Consider the following 20,067-nt stretch of genomic DNA (forward strand, 5'->3'; position numbering starts at 1 on the left):
GGAAATTAGACGCCATATTGAAAAATGTCACTTCTTAAGATAGAGAAGTGAAATTCGGTTTGGTGGTAGATCTTGCTAATTAGTGCATGTTAAATCAACATGATTGTGAAAAACCGGAAGTTGATGGACGCCATATTGAAAAACGTTACTTCTTAAGATAGAGAAGTGAAATTCGATTTGGTGGTAGATCTTGCTAATTAGTGCATGTTAAATCATCATGATTGTGGAAAACCGGAAGTTGATGGACGCCAGATTGAAAAATGTTACTTCTTAAGAAAGAGACGTGAAATTCGATTTGACGGTACCATATGCTAATTTGTGTATGGCAAATCAACATGATTGTGGAAAACCGGAAGTTCATGGACGCCATATTGAAAAACGTTACTTCTTAAGATAGAGAAGTGAAATTCGATTTGGTGGTAGATCTTGCTAATTAGTGCATGTTAAATCAACATGATCGTGGAAAACCGGAATTTGGTGGACGCCATATTGAAAAACGTTACTTCTTAAGACAGAGGAGTGAAATTCGGCTTGATGGTAGCTTATGGGAATTAGAGCATGACAAATCAACATGATTCTGGAAAACTTGAGTTTGATGGAATTCATATTTAATTTTTAATAAATAAAAACTAAATCCACACTCAAAAGTATTTCTTTTTCAATATGGCGTCTATCAACTTCCAGTTTTACAAACAGCATATGCATTACCCATGTTCGAATGAGCAAATGAGCAAGCGCAATAATCTAACTGAATTTCACTTCGTCATCTTAATAAAATGAATTTTTCATTATGCCTTCCATCGACTTTCATTTTTATAATATCATATAAATCGACCATGTTCCAATTAACATAAGTAATCACCAAAGGAAAGAGGAATATTAAAGTAAACTTTATCCGTTAACGTCCTGTTTTCCCTAATCATGTTGATTTCCAATGCAGTAATATCCATAATATCATAAAACCGAATTTCAGTCCTCTATCTGAAGAAATAACATTTTTAAATATGACATCCATCAACCTCAGGTTTTCCAGAATCATGTTTATTTGCCATACTCTAATTCCCATAAGATACAATCAAGCCGAATTTAACTGTTCTATCTTAAGAATTGACGTATTTCAATATGACGTCCACCAAATTCCGGTTTTACACAATCATGTTGATTTGCCATGCCCTAATTAACATAAGTTACCATTAAACCGAATTTCACTCGTATATCTTAAGAAAAAGCATTTTTCAATATGGCGTCCATCAACTTCCGGTTTTCCACAATCATATTGATTTAACATGCACTAATTAGCAAGATCTACCACCAAATCGAATGTCACTTCTCTATCTTAAGAAGTAACGTTTTTCAATATGGCGTCCATGAACCTCCGGTTTTCCACAATCATGTCAATTTGCAATACTCTAATTAGCATAAGCTACCGTCAAACCGAATTTCACTTCTCTATCTTGAGAAGTAACATTTTTCAATATGGCGTCCATCAACTTCCGGTTTTTCACAATCATGTTGATTTAACATGCACTAATTAGCAAGATCTACCACCAAATCGAATGTCACTTCTCTATCTTAAGAAGTAACGTTTTTCAATATGGCGTCCATGAACTTCCGGTTTTCCACAATCATGTCAATTTGCCATACTCTAATTAGCATAAGCTACCGTCAAACGGAATTTCACTTCTCTATCTTGAGAAGTAACGTTTTTCAATATGGCGTCCATCAACTTCCGGTTTTTCACAATCATGTTGATTTAACATGCACTAATTAGCAAGATCTACCACCAAATCGAATGTCACTTCTCTATCTTAAGAAGTAACGTTTTTCAATATGGCGTCCATGAACTTCCGGTTTTCCACAATCATGTCAATTTGCCATACTCTAATTAGCATAAGCTACCGTCAAACGGAATTTCACTTCTCTATCTTAAGAAGTAACGTTTTTCAATATGGCGTCCACCAACTTCCGGTTTTCCACAATCATGTTGATTTGCCATGCTCTAATTCCCATAAGCTACGTACCTTCAAGCCGAATTTCACATCTCTATCTTAAGAAGTAACTTTTTTTCAATATGTCGTCCACCAGCTTCCGGTTTTCCACAATCATGTTGATTTGCCATGCTTTAGTTAGCATAAGCTACCGTCAAACCGAGTTTGAATTCTCTATCTTACGAATTAACGTTTTTCAATAGGGCGACCAGCATCATCCGGTTTTCAAGAATCATATTATTTGCCATGCTCTAATTCCCATAAGCTACCATGAAACCGAATTTCACTCCCTTATATTAAGAATTAACATTTTTCAATATGGCGTCCATGAACTTCCGGTTTTCCGGAATCACGTTGATTTGCCATGTTTTAATTCCCATAAGCTACCACCAAGCCGATTTTTACTTATCTATCTTAAGAAATGACATTTTTCAATATGGCGTCCATCAACTTCCGGTTTTCCATTAGCATGTTGATTTTTCATGCTCTAATTAGCATAAGCTACCATCAAACCGAATTTCACTTCTATATCTTAAAAGGTAAAATTTTTCAATATGGCGTCCATTAACTTCCGGTTTTCCACAATCATGTTTATTTGCCATGCTTTAATTAGCATAAGCTACCGTTGAACCGAGTTTCACTTCTCTATCTTAAGAAGTAACATTTTTCAATATGACATCCATCAAATTCCGGTTTTCCACAATCATGTTGATTTGCCGTGCTCTAATTAGCATAATCTACCGTCAAACTCAATTTCACTTCTCTACCTATTTAAAAGTAATGGGGCCTACTGCACATGCCTCCTAGTAACAGGTTGCCTGAATGACGAGGTCGTTGTAATTAGTATATTATACGTACATGAGCTTGTTAAAACTAATTGTTTCTATTGTTAATAGTTTGCCAGAGTGACGGTCTTCGAAATTTTTTGCATAGCTGATACCATTATTAACAAATTAATGAAAGATAAACTAGATAGTATTTATACATATTTTTCGGATAAATAATATCCAGAAAGATCACGAATGACTTTTTTCTAAAGTCTCTATAATAATTTTTAAACAAAGAAGTGTATATTTATCGGTATTCCATTTGCTGCTGTGGAATTTTGATTGACAGTTAACTTAATTCGGATACGCTCAGTATGTTATGATACGTACTGTAAGTTCCTGTTACAAATGTTACCCCCTTCATCCATTTCTATCCACGTACCGGTATTTTAATAACAAGCGCTGGTCATAGTGCTTCAGTACCGGTTACCAACTTGTGGTTCCATTTCGTACCCGGTAGCCACCGTTCAGGTACAGTATGTACGGGTACGATCGTACCCGTTCCATCCGAGACCCGTTCCATTCAGTACCTGAAGCGAATGGGTCGTTGAGTAACGGTACGCCTAATTTACCCAGGTTGTAGGTAGGTCCAATCTGTCCGGTACTGTGTGGAACGCCAATGCCATTGTAACGCATAGCGATAGTTCCGTTCGTAACTTGACAGCGTTACAAGTTGGGTTACGTTACAGTTCCCTGATAATAATATGCGTGCGCACATTCAAGTTTCCATTCTACTACTAGCGCCGGACGCGTATTTACAAAACCTACATGAAAATCGCGACTGTGAGTGTGGCTAATGTCAGCATCCAATAGTTGGTCGTTTCTTCCATGACGCAACGTTCCATCAGCTCGTCGGCTACTACTACTATTACATGTGCTACAACGTATGTGTAGCATTTCGAGACGGTGGAACAACGTACAATCCTGTTCAGATAAAGTGGAACATACTTCAGCTATACAATCTTCCATTTTATGTGAACAGGAGGGTACAACACCGACAAACGTTCACAGTTTGGAAAATGTAAGAACAACGACTCTTCTTTATAACTCTTCCTCGTCTAGTCGTCGTTCCGACCCCACAAGCCCTCAAAAAAATGGCAAACGTTTTCCTGTATTTATCCACCTATGCGTCACAGATTCCTGGTTGCCACTGACACATATATTTTCTGTCTAACAGACAAATTTTTATTGCGCTACTGTGTAAGCAATCAGTGCAAGGGACGTTCTCTGTAGAGTGAAAACCTTTGAACAAATCTTACGAAGCCCTTCTTTAATGAAAGAATAAAATACAATACGCAACATATACATGCGTACTGACAAAAATATGGTTTTAGAGGAAGATTTAAACCTAGCGATTTCAGCCATGTGACTTCTCTTTTTGCATGATCATGTTCCCATGACATAAATCCTGATCAAGCAACCTCGGTGAAAAGCGACAACTCAACCAATTCGATCGTAGAAGCCTCTAGAAGCGTCTTAACCCGTTTCGAACACTTTCTCTCCCAACGCCCTGGATCGCTAAGTGAATCGTGGTATCTATCACTGGTGGAGCATTGCGTCATGCGATAAGGGCGCTGCCATTAAGCACACCCACAGATGCGATTTCCATATAGATTTTGTAAATATACATTCCAGACATTGTATAGAGCACCTGCCTTGAAACGTCTTATTGACTGGAAACGCTCCAGCAGTATAAATTTAAATGACTGTTTTAAGCGCGACACCTTGTATCTCCAGGACACATTGATCTCTATTATACCCTTGTAACTACCATTAAATTCTTAGTGTGCGAAGCTGTAAAATAATATTGTCATTGATTGTGTATTGAGATAGGAATTTGCTTTCTCTTCAGCTGCAGTCGATGACGATACCCCTCCAGCAAACCTCACCTTTACGATAACTCCGCCAACGTCCGGCTACGTGGCGCTGCGATCGTCTCCCAGGGTTCCCGTGGAGCAGTTCACCCAAGTGGATATCAACGCAAAGAATGTGCTCTTTCTTCACTCAGGTAAGCATGAGTAATATTGAAACAGTGATAATATGAAGTTAGGTTTCATGTGATACTGTGTAAGGGAACTCATAGCAACTACTGTATATATACTTAGGGGAGAGTTGCACAGTACCGGACAGTAATGGTTTCTCTGTATCCCCATTAGTTGTCATACACGTACTGTAATAAAAATGTAAGACAGGCCTGTGTGGCGCTACTGGTAAATTTGGAGTAATCGAAGTCACAGATTACGTCACAACAGGCCATCGAGATGCAGCTTCTGCTCGTTGGAAGAAGAAAGTGAACGAGAGAAGATAATTTGCAGCAGAACAATCTTTCCTGAGGGGTGAGTTTCATCAATCGTAATAGGTATTTCTTAATTTATGATTAAGTAAGATCGAAAACAATTAACAACCTTTGCTGTCGTGTTAACTGTGCGTTGTTTGTGAGCGAATTTCATAACACGTGCATGTGGCGCAGTACCGAACAGTAGGTCTGCTCCCAGTACCGGACAGATGAAAGTAAACACCATTCGTCTTGGAACTGTGTAATTGGGCGGTTTTCTTTCTTTCAGATAAAATATCAAATTGTGAATGAAAAAGAGTTAGGGAAGTGGAATGAAGAAGACATGGAAAGTGCAATAGAGAAAATCAGGACAAATGTAGTGTCGATTAGGAACATGTGAACTTCCTGACTGCATAGGTCTACCTGAGGTTCCTGCAGAGTCTGCACATGGACCGTCCACAGTGTCTACTTCAGATCATCTTAAACTTGAAAGATATGGTTATCTTAATGATTTGGTTTGGTTCGAGTTGGTGTTTTAAGTCCACTTTATGCACAGTAGAGCTAATCGTGACTGGATCTACAGTTTTTAAGTGGGATCCGAACCACTGTGTGTCTCCACCGGGTATCGAACGCGGGACACCTTGATTACAAGGCGGCGACGCTACCACTGCGCCATCGGGGAGGCCATTATCTTAATGATGGACACTCATCTCCTGTGACAACACAAACCAATCACGATAGCCCTACGTCACTCAGACTCTGTGGAGACTAAAATCAAATATATATATATTTTGTTGAATAAGATATTTTTCCAGTGACCATTAAAACACTTTCTTGAGTTTTGATCAAGAAAATAATTACTTTTTTGCTAGGGAAAAGTATAACCTGTTTTGTTAAATTTTAAGTGCTCTTTATGCACAGGTATGCGCGCAGCTTAAAATTAAATGCGAACACTAGTAATGTATTTTTTTTCCAACGCGAATCCAACTCTACCACCCACTTGATTATTACAAGGTCTTTCCTTCCTCTTGCCGCCCCCTCCCGCCTGTCTTGGAAGACAACTTTGGAGTGGATTCTTAACGGTATATCAACTTTGACGTGACCAGGTAGCCTAGATCTGGATATATCTATTTACTTATGATTGTCAATGAAAAAACAGCCTTTAGCGTCCGATAGTTTAGAATCACCAGGAAGTAAACAAGTTCTGTGTGCAGAGAAGTTATGCTGATAGCTAATTCAACTTGAAACATTATTATTACTTTTCAATGGCACCATTAGTTTGCTGAAAATAATTTAATTATAATCATTACATTCATGGATAATACGTTTAATTTTGTTTGACAACAAATTCAACTATTTTTTCTTGTCGAAATTAAGCGAGAAATGAAAGTTCGATAAGGAATCTGAGTGTGAAGTGTGAATTACTCTTGAATAACTCCATCTACAGAGCTTCCGAGCTAACTGTGTCAAGCTCATTTGGTAGAGCAATGGTACAGTGGGATGTATAAGCATTACAAAGCAAATTGTTCATCGCCATGTGTATTCCCTTTGTTATACCCAATGAGAACTTCGAGAATTATTGAAACAAAACAAGCTAATGACAATCTATGCACTACCATACGTAACAATCCATACCTTAAGAGAGAGTAGGATGAAAGAGAAATGGTCATGTACATCTTGTCGAGCAATTCTTATTCATCTCACTGCACAGTAGAGATTCGAGCCTGAATATAGCCGACTGATTGCTATTTTGTTTTGTCGTATCTCCATTTTTCGTCGGAAATGGGTTGATGACATCGTGATCCGTACATGTTAATGCGTTCCATTGTGGTGTAAATAAATTATCAACAATAATAAAATGATTCTGCAAGTCTTGCAGTGTATTTCAAATCCACGTGTCGGCCCCGTTGCGGAGTGGTTACAACATCGCGCTACGACGCCAGAGTCCCTGGGTCGAATCTCTGTCTGGGCGTGGATGTTTGTGAGTGTCCATTCATCAATTTCATCATGTCATCACTCATCCCCATCTTCGCAAATTAGCCAAAAGTGGCATAAGAAGCGAAGTAAAGTAAAGCATATCGCTACAAATCCACGTATGTCAAACTTTTAATCAGCTCCCCTGAGAAGATGGACATAACGACAAAATTATATTCAGCCGGCAATATGTCGCCTAGTATCTGCAATAGTGGGTGTGGAAATATAATGTAGCTTCCTTTTGTTTTCTTCATCAGGAGACAAGACTGGCAGCTTTCGTTTTCGTGTTAGTGACGGAGTGAACACAGGCAAGCAGCACTCGTTCAGCATCACCGCTCGGGACCTGACTCTCCAGCTGACGACCAACAGAAGGCTCCACGTGTTCCCTCTGCTGAGACAGCCCCTGACTCCTGCCGAGCTCCTCTGCGTCACCTCGGACCATGATGCAACGCGGGAGGTCACCTTCGTCGTGAAATCTGCGCCCGGCCTCGGACGCCTCGTGCTGGAGTCCGGAGGGTCGTCGGTCGAGGCCAGGAACTTCACTCAGCAGGACGTCAACGCCAGCAGGGTGTGGTACGAGCACGAGCGACCCTTCAGCGATCTCTCTGCGAACGATTCCTTTGTCTTTGACGTCTCTGCCAAGTTCACAGACACTTTGGAAGGACAGGTAAATCATAAGACCCATCTTTCTCTTGCGATACACCTCATGTTCTCTCAATTCTCAACATGAGAAAGTGATGTTAGTAAAAGTATCAATGGCGGTTTTGCATATCGGATGCTATAAATTTGTACGTGTTGAATGGCTTTGAGGAACATCATTTTTCAATACTTTTGATGGCACTAAAATGGATTTGACCAGTTAAAATGTGAATATTTGAATTTAATCTCATTACTCAAAAAGGAATTTGTCTTAAAAATCAGATTAATCTCTAGCTGTCTCATAATAAGAGATAATATTTAATACTCCATATTGAAAAGTAAGGCTAAACATAAATAGCAAAAATATTCATCACTACAAATGTAAAAGTTTCCACACTAAAATAGAAACCATCCATTGGTGTCGTTCAAATTTGCAAGCTGTGAAACATAGGTAACATTCAATCTCCCTTTCCCTCAATGTTATTTTTATTTGCAACTAGTGTCACCTACCATTAAATTTTACAATTGAAAATTGCTAATTCCTAGTGAAATAATGAAAATAAGTTGAAGTTCTAAATCAATAGAGGTCAAGCTAATAGGGATTGCAAATTACTAAGAAATACTGACACACTAAACGCCGTATTTATGGACGTGTCGTAAGACAAAATGTATAATTGGCTTTAGGTTTACACCAATATTGTCTATAGAAAAGTGGATTATTTTCTTGAATAGCAGGTAATTTAATATTGTGCTATCGCCTATATGAACCTATGAATATTTTTAAGACGTACTCGTGTAGACTGATAAAGTATAGTTCCAGTGGATAGCTTATGTACGTATTAATTAATGTTTATAAATATTTTGAACATACAGTAAAACATCGTTAAGCCGGACTTTGCTTAATCCGGACAGGCAAGAGGATAAACCCCCCCGCAAAAAAAGCAGAATGAAAGGTTAAAAATGTGGCTAGAAGTCAACAATAGAACTTCACAGAGAAAATGCTGATGAAATTCTGTTTCGCGCAGAATTTGTACTGTACTGTATAGTGTATTTAGGCCTATGCCCTTTAAATACACATAATGAACGTGTTTCGTTTCTATGAACGGAGTTTTAATGCACTTTCTACTGTTATTTTAGGTTATTTCAGTTAATCCGGACTTTCGTTAAACCGGCCAACTTATCCCCCCCCATTAATCCGGATTAACGAGGTTTTACTGTACTTGCATTGATCATGATGGAACTATTGGTATCTGTGGGAATCCGTACAAGTATCGGAGAGTAACGGTTCCAAGTGTATCGGCCTGGTGGGTATCTCTGCAAAGAGAATTATGATCTTTACGGCTCTTGCATTTAATCGTTTTCTTCTTTTCAGGTTTTCCGAATCGACATCTCCGTATCGTCAATGACGTCCAGCGGGTTGGATAGGTTCCTGCAAGTTGAAGCGTTAGACGTGGAGGAAGGCGGAACAGCATCCGTCAAGATGAACACGACAGGAGTTGTGGAGTTCATAGAATCCCACAGCGGGTGGCAGTCACCGGTGGTGCAGGTCGTCGTCACGGAACCACCCACTCACGGTGCGCTGGCCGTCGAGGGTGAGAACATCACTGCGGGCCTGTCCTTCACCCAATCGCAGATGGACTCTTCGGCGGTGCTGTACCATCACGACCACTCCGACACCACCGAGGACGAGATCCTCTTCTCGCTCTACCTCGTGGGGAAGCCTACGGAAGACGGGGACTCCAACGACGTCCTTCTGTACAATGGCACCATCCCCATAACCGTCCGACCGATCAACGACCAGCCGTTCACCCTGCTCACGGAGGCGCCGCAGATGTCCGTGGTCCAGGGACAGTTCCGTATGATAACCAGGGATGACCTCTGCACGGAAGATCCGGACACTTCGCCGGACGAGCTGGTGTACGAGGTCATCAGCGAACTTGCCGACGGAAAGTTAGTGTTCTCCGTGGACAATGTAACAAACCCGATCGTGAAATTCACCCAAGCTGACATCGACAACGAACACGTGGTTTACTTCCACGAGGGACCTTTGCAGCCCACCAAGTTCTACTTCAGAGTCTGGGACGGTAAATTCAATCCAAAATACACGATATTCAACATCCAGGTCCTTCCGTTGACCTTGAACGTGACCAACAACTCTGCCATTGAAATACAGCAAGGGTCGAGCGTGACGTTCATAGCCGCCGAGAACATGGCCGCCGTTACCAACGGCCGCAGAGACAACGTCCGGTACAATGTGACTTTAGCGCCACGACACGGCAATATTTATCTCCACGACGTCATGGTCTCCAGTTTTGGGCAGATGGATGTTGACCGTAAACTGGTGATGTATATGCAGACTGATATGACAACGTCTAATGACTCGTTTGAAGTGACGGTGTTTCTTTACGGTACAGAAGTGGCCATTCCTCATCAGTTTTTCAACATCACGGTAGTTCCTCTTGTTAACATTGGGAACTTCAGCCCTGTTGTCGGATCAAAGGCACCGATAAGCATTGACGTCCTCGATGCTTCGCCCCTGGCAAAGTTGACGAGTAGCAACCCGGTGTACCAAATCATGAAGCGACCTCGGTTCGGGAGGATCAAGAGGATTATCAGAAGTACCTCTCGAGTTAAGAGAGAACTGAGGGAGAGAGAGGTGAGCAGGTTCACCCACGAGGAGGTCAAGAGTGGCGTCATCTACTATGTCCCACGGCGGATGGATTTGAGTGAAGTGGTCGATGACGGGTTCATGTTCGTTCTAGCAGCGTCCATCTTTCAGCCTGCTCTAGGAGAACTAAGGTTCAAGCTCCTTCCTGAAGGTTACAGAACGGGCAACGAACTGGGGACTCAGGATGATAGGAAGATGGGCACTCACAGAGCCTCCTTCAATCCAACTTTGCAGCCGAAGCTGAACCCAGGTCTACCGGGAGGACGGGAAGGGATGGGAGGGGCCAGTCCGGAATTCGCAAGCCCGAATATGAGCAGCGACTATATACTCATTGTGTCAGTGGTGGTTGGTGTCGTCGTGTTGGCGGTGTTAATAATCGTTGTGGTCAAGTGCAGAACAATGAAGTCTCGTGAAGAGAGACCTGGTAACAAAACTGAAGTTCGGCCGGGATCCGCGTACGGGACGCTACGAGGAGGCAGTGCCGGGCCCAACGGAGACTTGTACTCCTCGGACATTGACACTGCACCACCTCTACCGCGACCTCCGGACCATCTTCTACCTCATCATCCAGCGTCGCCGCGTCCTCCTAGAGCGAAGCGGTTCGTGTCAGCCAACGGAGCTCCTCATTACAGCGACAGTAGTGACTCCTGGCGAGAGCCATCCCGGGAAGTGTCCCCTGCTGTGCCTCACTGTAAGGTGATACCCCTTTGCGGATCGGAGCAGGGTGAAGTCATTGTCCCTCCTCCACCTCCGTCGTCCACGATCCCTGACAGCGTTCCTGACGTGAACGCCAGGTATCCATACGGAGCTCCCGACGAACCCACAGAGGAGTGGAGTAGTTACGACACGTCCTCGGAACCACAGTACCCCCCACGAACTACCAATCCGATGCTGAGGAGGAATCAGTACTGGGTGTGAGAAAGACTTATCCTCCAATGAGGAGGATCTGAACTGTTAGAGACTGAAAGGCTGTCCACACGTCCAACTCCTTATTTCTCGAGGAGTACTTACGGTAGTATATTGAACGTCGAATGAAGATAGAGTTGAAGCTCTGTCATGAAGAACAATACACCAAGGTACCATAGATATCACACTGTGAGATGGACGCTTGAATAATGCGTATGGTACCAAGATGCAGGAAGGTACACTTTCCATGTTGGGAAAATCCTATGAACCTACATGGGTGCATCTGGGAAGAGATCTGCTCCTTAAAAGCAACAGGGTACAATTAGTAAGATAATAAAGAATAAGTAGGCAGAGAAGACAGTGTAGAAAGCACAGCTCAAGTATGAAGAAGAGTTGAGAACCGCGTGTGTGCGTTGAGTGTAGTGCGTGAGACGTTAACAATTGTCCAAGCGGCTTCAAAATGCACAATTGATCCACCTGTACTCTCTCTATATCTTCTTTAGGGTTCAGTTTACTGGGAGAACCCATCCAAACAACGTCTGCGCAGTAACCAAAGAACTCCATATCGTGTACCACCTGCGCACATTTGAATCACTTCGCCTGTGGAAATCGGTTACCATTTTCATCCATTTTTTTAAAACTTTTGACGGACATTCTGCACGCGTGCAAATAGAAACATCCTAGTGAAACGAAGATTGTGCATCTTTTTCCATGACACGAAGATACATAACCAGGTTGATATGGATTAGGTATTTTTATATAGAATCAGTGTGGTGTTTGCTAGAATGCATTATGGGAGCTGTAAGATGTGAACTGAGACATAGTTCCCGCTCAAGTCAAGCGAATGTTTTATAAGTTTTTACTTGTTTCCTTGGGCCAAACACACAGCAACTGTTAGCAGAGTATAGTCCATAGCATTAAGGGTGATATAACATATTCTTAAGATCATGTTCTTCAGTGAACAGCTTCCACCTCGCTACACACGTTCCCTTTTAATAACGGTATGGTAGAAATTGCTGAAGGTGTCTGAAGTGCACAGCAAGTGCAGGGTGGACTGTCGTCATGGCTTCACTGTTGCAGCTCTGGGCTAAAGGTAGCCAAATATCTTCACTGCACAAGCGAAATTATACAAGGTCCAGCAATGAAGTAATGAGGTTCGTTCGAGATGTAACTTTAGTTTCTACCCTAATTTTATAGGTTCACTATATATTGCACTCATCCGATCTTCGCTGTTTTCGTGTTACGTTTCTCGCCAGAGCTACGATGTTGTCCGTCCACCCGTCCGGATTGTTGTCATGTCAATCCTTGATATTACTTGGTTATTGGTAAAACGGTTTATGTAAACGAAGATTGTATGTTGTGGTCCCATTATAACTCAACGACCAGCTTCTACTATAGTCTGTGGGGTGTAACTGTTTTCTTTCCCGCCAAGAGCTTTGACGTCATAGCGCGCACTTCAGTCAATTACCTGTATCTGAGGAGTTATATGATTGATTCTTCAGTAAACTTGTTTGTTAGTGGAGGGAAAAGAAAAGAACATGATATACCAAGCACTATGCTATGACCTAAGGCAATGAGTAACAATTGGATAAGGGCAGTCATGCCTTTAGAAGAATGTCACCAAGCAGATACAATTTTTCGATAAGAGGAAGAGCCTCATTTCTAAATCGTTGGACCTCGTATGCGCTTCACATTCTACGTTTGTAGAGTTTTTACTCCTAAGATAAGCACTCTTCCGCCTTAGTAACAGACAAATATTCCGGAATTATTAGGTGCTGGAAAAGCCACGCGATTCAAGAAGTCTGGAAATAATGTAAGATGGCGCAGGAAATAAATATATTTTAGGGTTCGTTTATTAATATTTAGTTTTGAAAGTTTTGTTGCTTAACCTGTGAAAATTTCTTATTAAATAGTTACAAATATTTTCGATGGTTTTCGATGAAAGCAATGATATGTTATGTCTTTTTTAGTATCTCTGTTCTAGTTTACTCACGCTGTTATACGAAGAAGTATGGGCTTATTTTAGCAAACATCTGATACTTGTGTGTATTAGCAGGGTATCTCTCAGTTGTGCACAACTTAAGGAAAGAAGCTGTCGTCAGGCATTTTCTTGGTCTCAGGTTGCGGTGCCAACCGTACGGTCCTGATCGTACATAATGTCCACACCTTGCAACGTACTCTAAAAATTCTGATAGTTTGAAAGCAATTAGCAATGATGTGCCAATATAGAATTGCGATACGAATTTCTTATTCTGATATTGTGGTCGAGAATCTGATATTCCTACCAACTTCAAAAAATAAATAAAAATGAATAGAAACATTCCTAAGACAAAGAAACAGTAGGCTTAATTCAGGAAATGAGTCATACTTTTCTCTTCATAAACTTTTATCTTCTCGTATAATATCTAAGATACTAAAAGTTAAAATATACAAAACAGTAATTTTGCCTGTAGTATTACATAAATGCGAAACTTGGTCCTTACATTGAGGAACATAAATTGATAGTATTTGAAAATAAGACATAAGGAGACAGGTGAGTGAAGAAGGTTATATAATTTGTATTCGCGTCCAGATATTATTAGTATGATTAAATCATGAAGACTTAGGTAGACAGGCCATGTGGCACGAATGGGAGAGGAAAGAGGAGTTTACAGGATTCTTGTTGGGAAGCCTGATGGTAAGAGACCAGTAGGAAGGCCAAGACGAAGATGGAGATGTAACGTTGAGATGGACCTAAATGAATCTGTAGGGATGGAAAAGAGTGGATTGGTTGCCCAGGATAGGAACAGATGGAAGTTCTGTGTTGCTGCAGCCATAAACCTTCGTGTTTAAGAAGATTAGAGAGTTAGTTTTAAGAGAAATAAACAACTGTGATTATGCACGCAAGCTACAACGATCAGAATTCAAAAATTATCTATATTAATAATTAACGTACGGGCAGGAATCTTTAAAATGCAAGATTATGGTCCTGGAGGCAAAATATGGTCCATTTTACACGTGTGTACGGTGTTTTGAGAATTTGGCAGCGCTAGTCTCAAGGACCCTTTAAATATCGTTGAATTCCTGACCATCCACATCATTCGCGAAATAAGGCCAGTAGTTTTACTTATCTATGTTATTTCACCATACAGAACGTTAATGTAGATGTTCCAAAGTATTATTAAGTTCAAGCCTTAAAAACAAAATCGAGAGAATAACTCTGGAGTATCCCCTTCCACACTAACATGGAAGAAAAGGCTCTGTATGGTTTCCACTTTTCGCACACAAATGTAGCACCAAGCGTCAGTTTATGCAGTCAGAAAATCATAATTACAAAAATGAAGACATATTAATACGTTCTGATCTAACCTTTGGTCCTTAAGGTAAAAGCTAAAGATACCTTCTGTCCTTTACAACATGCAGTGAAGGTATGGGGAACGTGGAGGTAGAACACCCACACGTCCACTACAATCTATCTCTGCTATTCTGTAGAGGTGGTGTGATCAGCACCAAGCTACGGCCGACTTTACCTCCTCTCGTACCCATTTAGTAGAGGCTAGCTACACCTCAGAACATGGATATTGCTCAAAAAATTCCCACCAGAAGTCGCCCACCCAGGGAGTCAAACCCTGGTCTCCCATGTAGCAGTCAGACGACGTATCGACTGGACCACTGCTTCTCTATTCGAGAGGTCTTTCGTGAAGAAAAAAATTAGAATACTACAATGTATGTAATCAATAAATGTCCCAAGGGAAATAGGAGATGCAGCAAAGAAGCAGATACGAGTTTTGAGTGTTTAAAGTATATTTTATGCACAGTAAAACTAATCGGGACTCGACCTACAGTTTAAAGTGGGATCCGAAGCACAATGGCGTCCACCGGGTATCTTGATTACAAGACGACGACGCTACCACTGTGCCATCGGGGTGGCTCTTGGGATCCCAGTATCGAACCAGGGAGCCCTTCATTAGAAGAAGACAACGTTGAAATGTAGATACGAAACATGCCTGCTCTTCTTATGTGCCAGTATGAAAAAAGGAACTGCATAAAATCCACATAAATAATGGCTAATGAATCAGATTTTTTGGATACGCTGAAAGTAACCTTCACCACTAAACCAAGAAGTTTGACACACTAGGTCTTGAAAGCCATCGTGGTATCCGTCAGGTCAGACTTCAAAATTCTTCTAAAGAGCGAGTCAGTTCATTGAACTCACCACCGATGTTATTGCCTATTAGAGAGAAGCAGGAAAGGTTCAAGGTTCTTATTCTCACCCAACGGGTCGGTCTCCAGGTGCCAGGGCTTGCCTATTGCTAATAGCTTCCCGGAGAATGAGTCCTGCTTGAAGGTTCAAGTTATTTGTAGTCTGCAGACTTCAGTTACATACAATAGACAGATACTTGAGACAACTAAACTCACAGACAGTAAGAAGCAACATAAGCTATTTTTTTCCTAAATAATGGAAAGCTTTCTGGTTCGGATTGCGGCATAGTTGCCCCATCCCGTGCATTCCTTCTTTCGAAGAAATTGATGCATACTTAGAGGAAGAACTGCTTCGTAGATAGAATTTTCCTGCTGAATTTCTGGGGTTATCAAAATTTGAAGCAGGTGAGCAAAGGTTTGTAATGCCAATAAGCATTTTTAACGCCGTGGAGCTAAACTCACATATAGGATAATTCAAAAGAGGAAGGTTAACTATTAGAGAGAGAGAGGGGGGGCGAGGGAATTAGAGAGAACGAGAGAAACGAAATTGGAGATAAAACAAACAGAACAAGAAAGAAGGAAAAAAATATATGAGAGAGAAAGAGTAGAAGAAGATCAGGAAATAGAAAGAAGGAAAGAAAGATAGAGAGAGAGGTAATGGGGAAGAGAGGGATAAAGGATGAGGGAGAGAGGGGGAAAGAAAAAGTAATGTTAGGAGAAAGAATGGAATATAAGTCTCTGAAAGACCGAAAACATTTCTGTCAACACTTGAACTCACCCAAACAAAATTCTCTGGATACTTGATAGATTTCAAGACCGTATATTCAACCTGAGTGGCCCAGTCACATAGAATTTCCTGGGGTTTTTTACTGGTGGTTTGTTTCCCATTTTAGTGTGAGGGCACAAAGCCTATTACTAACTAGAAATACACATTCATGTATTTACAATCTACACCAGAACGTTTTGGAACAAAAATACATCAAGCGTCAATAGCCCTTCCTAACCTGTCTAGTGTTTTTTTTTTTTTTTGGAGCGGGATAAGAAATCCTAGGGAGTTCTAGAACCATTTTAGAGACAGTGACAGTTCCAGAAAAAATAGGGGGAGCATACTGCAGGCAGTTATACGTACATCTAAGTACCATACAAAAAATTTACTTTTTTTGTAGTTTTCCTTGTTTGCTGATGGGGGTGTAACTGGTCTACCGAAGGGAGCGTTCGCGTCATTTTACGTCTGGCTGCTATGCATAAGACGCGGGTTCGATTTCTGGTGTGATTGACGTTGCTTTGCATGCACAAGCGGCTGTCGTTAATGGGTACTTCGGCGGAGTGGATAAAGTCGTCGGCAGCATGATGGTAAGCACACCACATCTATGGTCCAGATCGAGAAATCATTTACTTTTACTTCTAAGTTACAATGCCAATTCTTTCCTTACACATATTTCCCTCCCACAAGAAACTGAAATAAAAGTCTCCACTCATTGTTATGAATAAACGATGTGGTTTATATTGCGCTTGCACAGTATGTGCAGCTACAATTTGTTTTATAAAGTACAAACACATGGTTCAAACATTTTCTATATAACCTTGAAGAAGAAAGTTAAAACGAAAGCAGTCGCCAGTTTGAGCCCAGCCCTTGCCCAACCAAGGAACATGCTCATACACACAGGGGAATAAAGAAAGAGAAATGGGTGTAGGGAAAGAGAGATTGGTTGGTTGATTTAGTGTTTTAAGTTCACTTTAAGCACAGTAAGGTTAATCGGGACTGAACCTACAGTTTAAAGTGGAATCCGAACCACTATGTTCCTCCACCGGATATCGAAACCGGGACCCCTTGATTACAAGGCGACGACGCTAGGGAAAGAGAGAGAATGACCCAGAATCAATAGAGGGAAGAAGAACGAAAAGGATAAAGAAACATGGATGAGAGATAGACATGGGTACAAAGAAGGAAGAAAGAAGGAAAGAGAAATCGGGTTAGAAAGAGAGAAGCATGAAAAGAGAAATAGAGGAATAAAGAAGGCTAGAAAGATAGAGAACGAGAACAATGATAATGTTTTCATTGCAACCATTTTTCAGTAATATGAAAAAAGTAAAGCAATTTCCTGTACATTGCAGCTTTCCATGAAGGCACAAAGTGGGTGAGGATGCAGCCACCCCCACTTCCAAATTCTCGATGTAGACCATAGTGAAAGTGGTGTTATCGGCACCACGTTCTTCCTGCCTCTAACCCCCTCCCCAGTTCGCCCACTCCAAGAATAGAACCATGCTATGAAACGAGAGTTTCTAGGTTCGAACCCTGGTTAAACCACGTGCATATCTTATGTTTCTCCATAAATTCGTAATTCATCTTCATCGTCACGATTAATCCAAGTTGTAAAAAGGTGACTAAAACATAAAAGTAAACAAGAATCCGGGTGTCCCAAGTGACAAGTCAGGCGCCTGAATTTAAACGTATACCACCACCTTGGTAAAGAATCTGTCAGTTGTCGCACAATGCTACAGAAATTAGAAATAAGGTATTTATAGAACGATAATACAGTATCAGAAAAAGTAAGGCCATGTGAAATGAGATTGTTTATAAATTCACACCAGAAATATATGTATATTAAATGCATCATTTAAATTTTAAACCATGCTATGTTTCTCGTTATGTTTCAACAAGCATTGAAATGCATCACTGTTGCTGTATTTTCATTTAAAAGAATGGACTCAAAATTATTACAATGTGATTTGAGTTTTTAGTAATTTGATTTCAAAGTAATATATGTATACAGTGGCGGCGATTGGGTTTTAAAACTGCGGGGAAGCAAGATGCCAAACTGAGGGGGGGGGGGGGGCAAGGACAGCTTGCTTCCTTTTGTATATAAGATTTAGCATAGTGCGGGAGCAAAAGTGGCAAAAATTGTATGGGGCAACTGCCTCCTTCACGCACCCTAATCGCCGCCACTGTATGTATACACAGAAGGGTCTAACATAATCAAAATGTCAACATTGTTGGCGATTTAATGTGATAACTGTTAGTAAAATATCGTGCACATTTGTAAAGAAATAAAGAGACCTTTCAATAGATAAACATAACTTTTAAGTTAAAAAAAAAATATATCTTTGTTACTTTCATTAGTTTGATTTTAACATAGGCTACTGCAATTCTAACTGTAATGTAACGTCAAGTTTATGTCATTATGAATGCGTTATATGGACAAAGAAGAACATATCCTTGCCGAAGCAAATGTTGTGAAAGTCATCAAGATGGCGAAGTAACCATTCGAATACTAGACGACCGTCCAACAATGGATGAACAACAATTAGAATATCTCATAACAATATCATAATAACCAGCACGCTAGTTTTGCTCAACAATACATGCTTTCTTCCAATTTGAATATGCGGTGCAGGTTCTATCTGTTCCCCAAGACATTGTTTCCTTTCTTTGTCATGAAATTATATGAGCTATTTGTACTCATAGACCTTAAGACACGGAGAAACATGCCTTTTTATATCACGTGATTTGGTGCACGCTGTTATATTGTTATGGACGATTTCGCCCGGTGAACACACTGTGTTGTTATCCGAACTGTTTGGTGCCAAAGGAAGAATCATTAAGCGGTTACTTTATGAAAAACAGTTGTACATAATATGTATATCTTCATTTGTATTATGTAAAAAGAATAAATGCTATGATGTTTCTTAAAATCTTTGCCACTATTTTCCCCATTGTGTTTGCCTTGTGACCATCACCTTGGGAATTTATCAGGAAATATGGTGTAATTTGTTATGTACAGTTTTTTGTGTGTGTGTGCGCGCATGGACACCAGCACATAAATAATAATAATAATAATAAGGAATAATAAGATCAAGTTCATCTAGAAGCCCTCATCCCGCGGGGAAATACATGGGAGGTACAGAACTAGAGGAAAATCTATTAAAGAATCGAGCGAGAAGGAAGATTCTGCACAAGAAATTGAGGACGGAAGCAGAAAAAAACATTAAGACAGCGACAGAGGAAAAAGAAAGTGAATATGAAAAACGAAGAAAAGGGAATATAAATAGTCAAAAACCAAAGGAAAATATATAAGAAAATTGATTGACAGAGTTGGTGTTTTAAGTCCACTTTATACACAGTAACGCTAATCGGGACTGGACCTACAGTTTAAAGTGGGATCCGAACAACTATGTGCCTCCACCGTGTATCGAACCTCGAACGCATTGATTACAAGGCGACGACGCTACCACTGCGCCATCGGGGAGGCCCTATGTAAGAAAATAATAAGACGATAAAAAATTATGTAATACTTAAGTAAACATGAAGAAAGATAAACTTAATACATGCGAAGTGAACAAGCTTGCTTCAAGCAATATAATGCCAAGCTGTAAGCTTGCATCAATCTTCAATAATGCCAACTAGTTACTGCGTGTCAACGTTGCAGCAAGCTAGACATGACAAGTTTGCACTAAGCTTGTCACAGAAAGCTGCATGCTTGAAACAAGCTTGCATCATGCTTATATTAAGCTTGCCTTATCCAACTGGCTTTGAAAAGCTACAAGCAAGCTACATCAAGTTTATCGCAAGCTTTCTAGCTATCTGGGTAGCTAACTGTCGAATAATAC

At 40.6% G+C, this 20,067-nt stretch overlaps 1 protein-coding gene across 1 annotated transcript in view; it reads left to right on the plus strand.

Annotated features, from left to right (window-relative positions):
* LOC146002502 (chondroitin sulfate proteoglycan 4-like) overlaps positions 1 to 18,278 on the plus strand; it is a 549,973-nt gene extending 531,695 nt beyond the window's left edge. The window contains exons 8-10 of the mRNA XM_083140394.1: positions 4,668 to 4,823; positions 7,322 to 7,731; positions 9,076 to 18,278. Of these exons, the coding sequence (XP_082996520.1) occupies positions 4,668 to 4,823; positions 7,322 to 7,731; positions 9,076 to 11,289 (2,780 nt within the window). The 3' untranslated portion in view covers positions 11,290 to 18,278. The remainder of the gene's footprint in view (positions 1 to 4,667; positions 4,824 to 7,321; positions 7,732 to 9,075) is intronic.
* The last annotated feature ends 1,789 nt before the right edge of the window (positions 18,279 to 20,067 follow it).

This window comes from Lepisma saccharinum, chromosome 1 (assembly GCF_977018435.1).
Source record: "Lepisma saccharinum chromosome 1, izLepSacc3.1, whole genome shotgun sequence".
Classification (NCBI taxonomy): Eukaryota; Metazoa; Arthropoda; class Insecta; order Zygentoma; family Lepismatidae; genus Lepisma; species Lepisma saccharinum.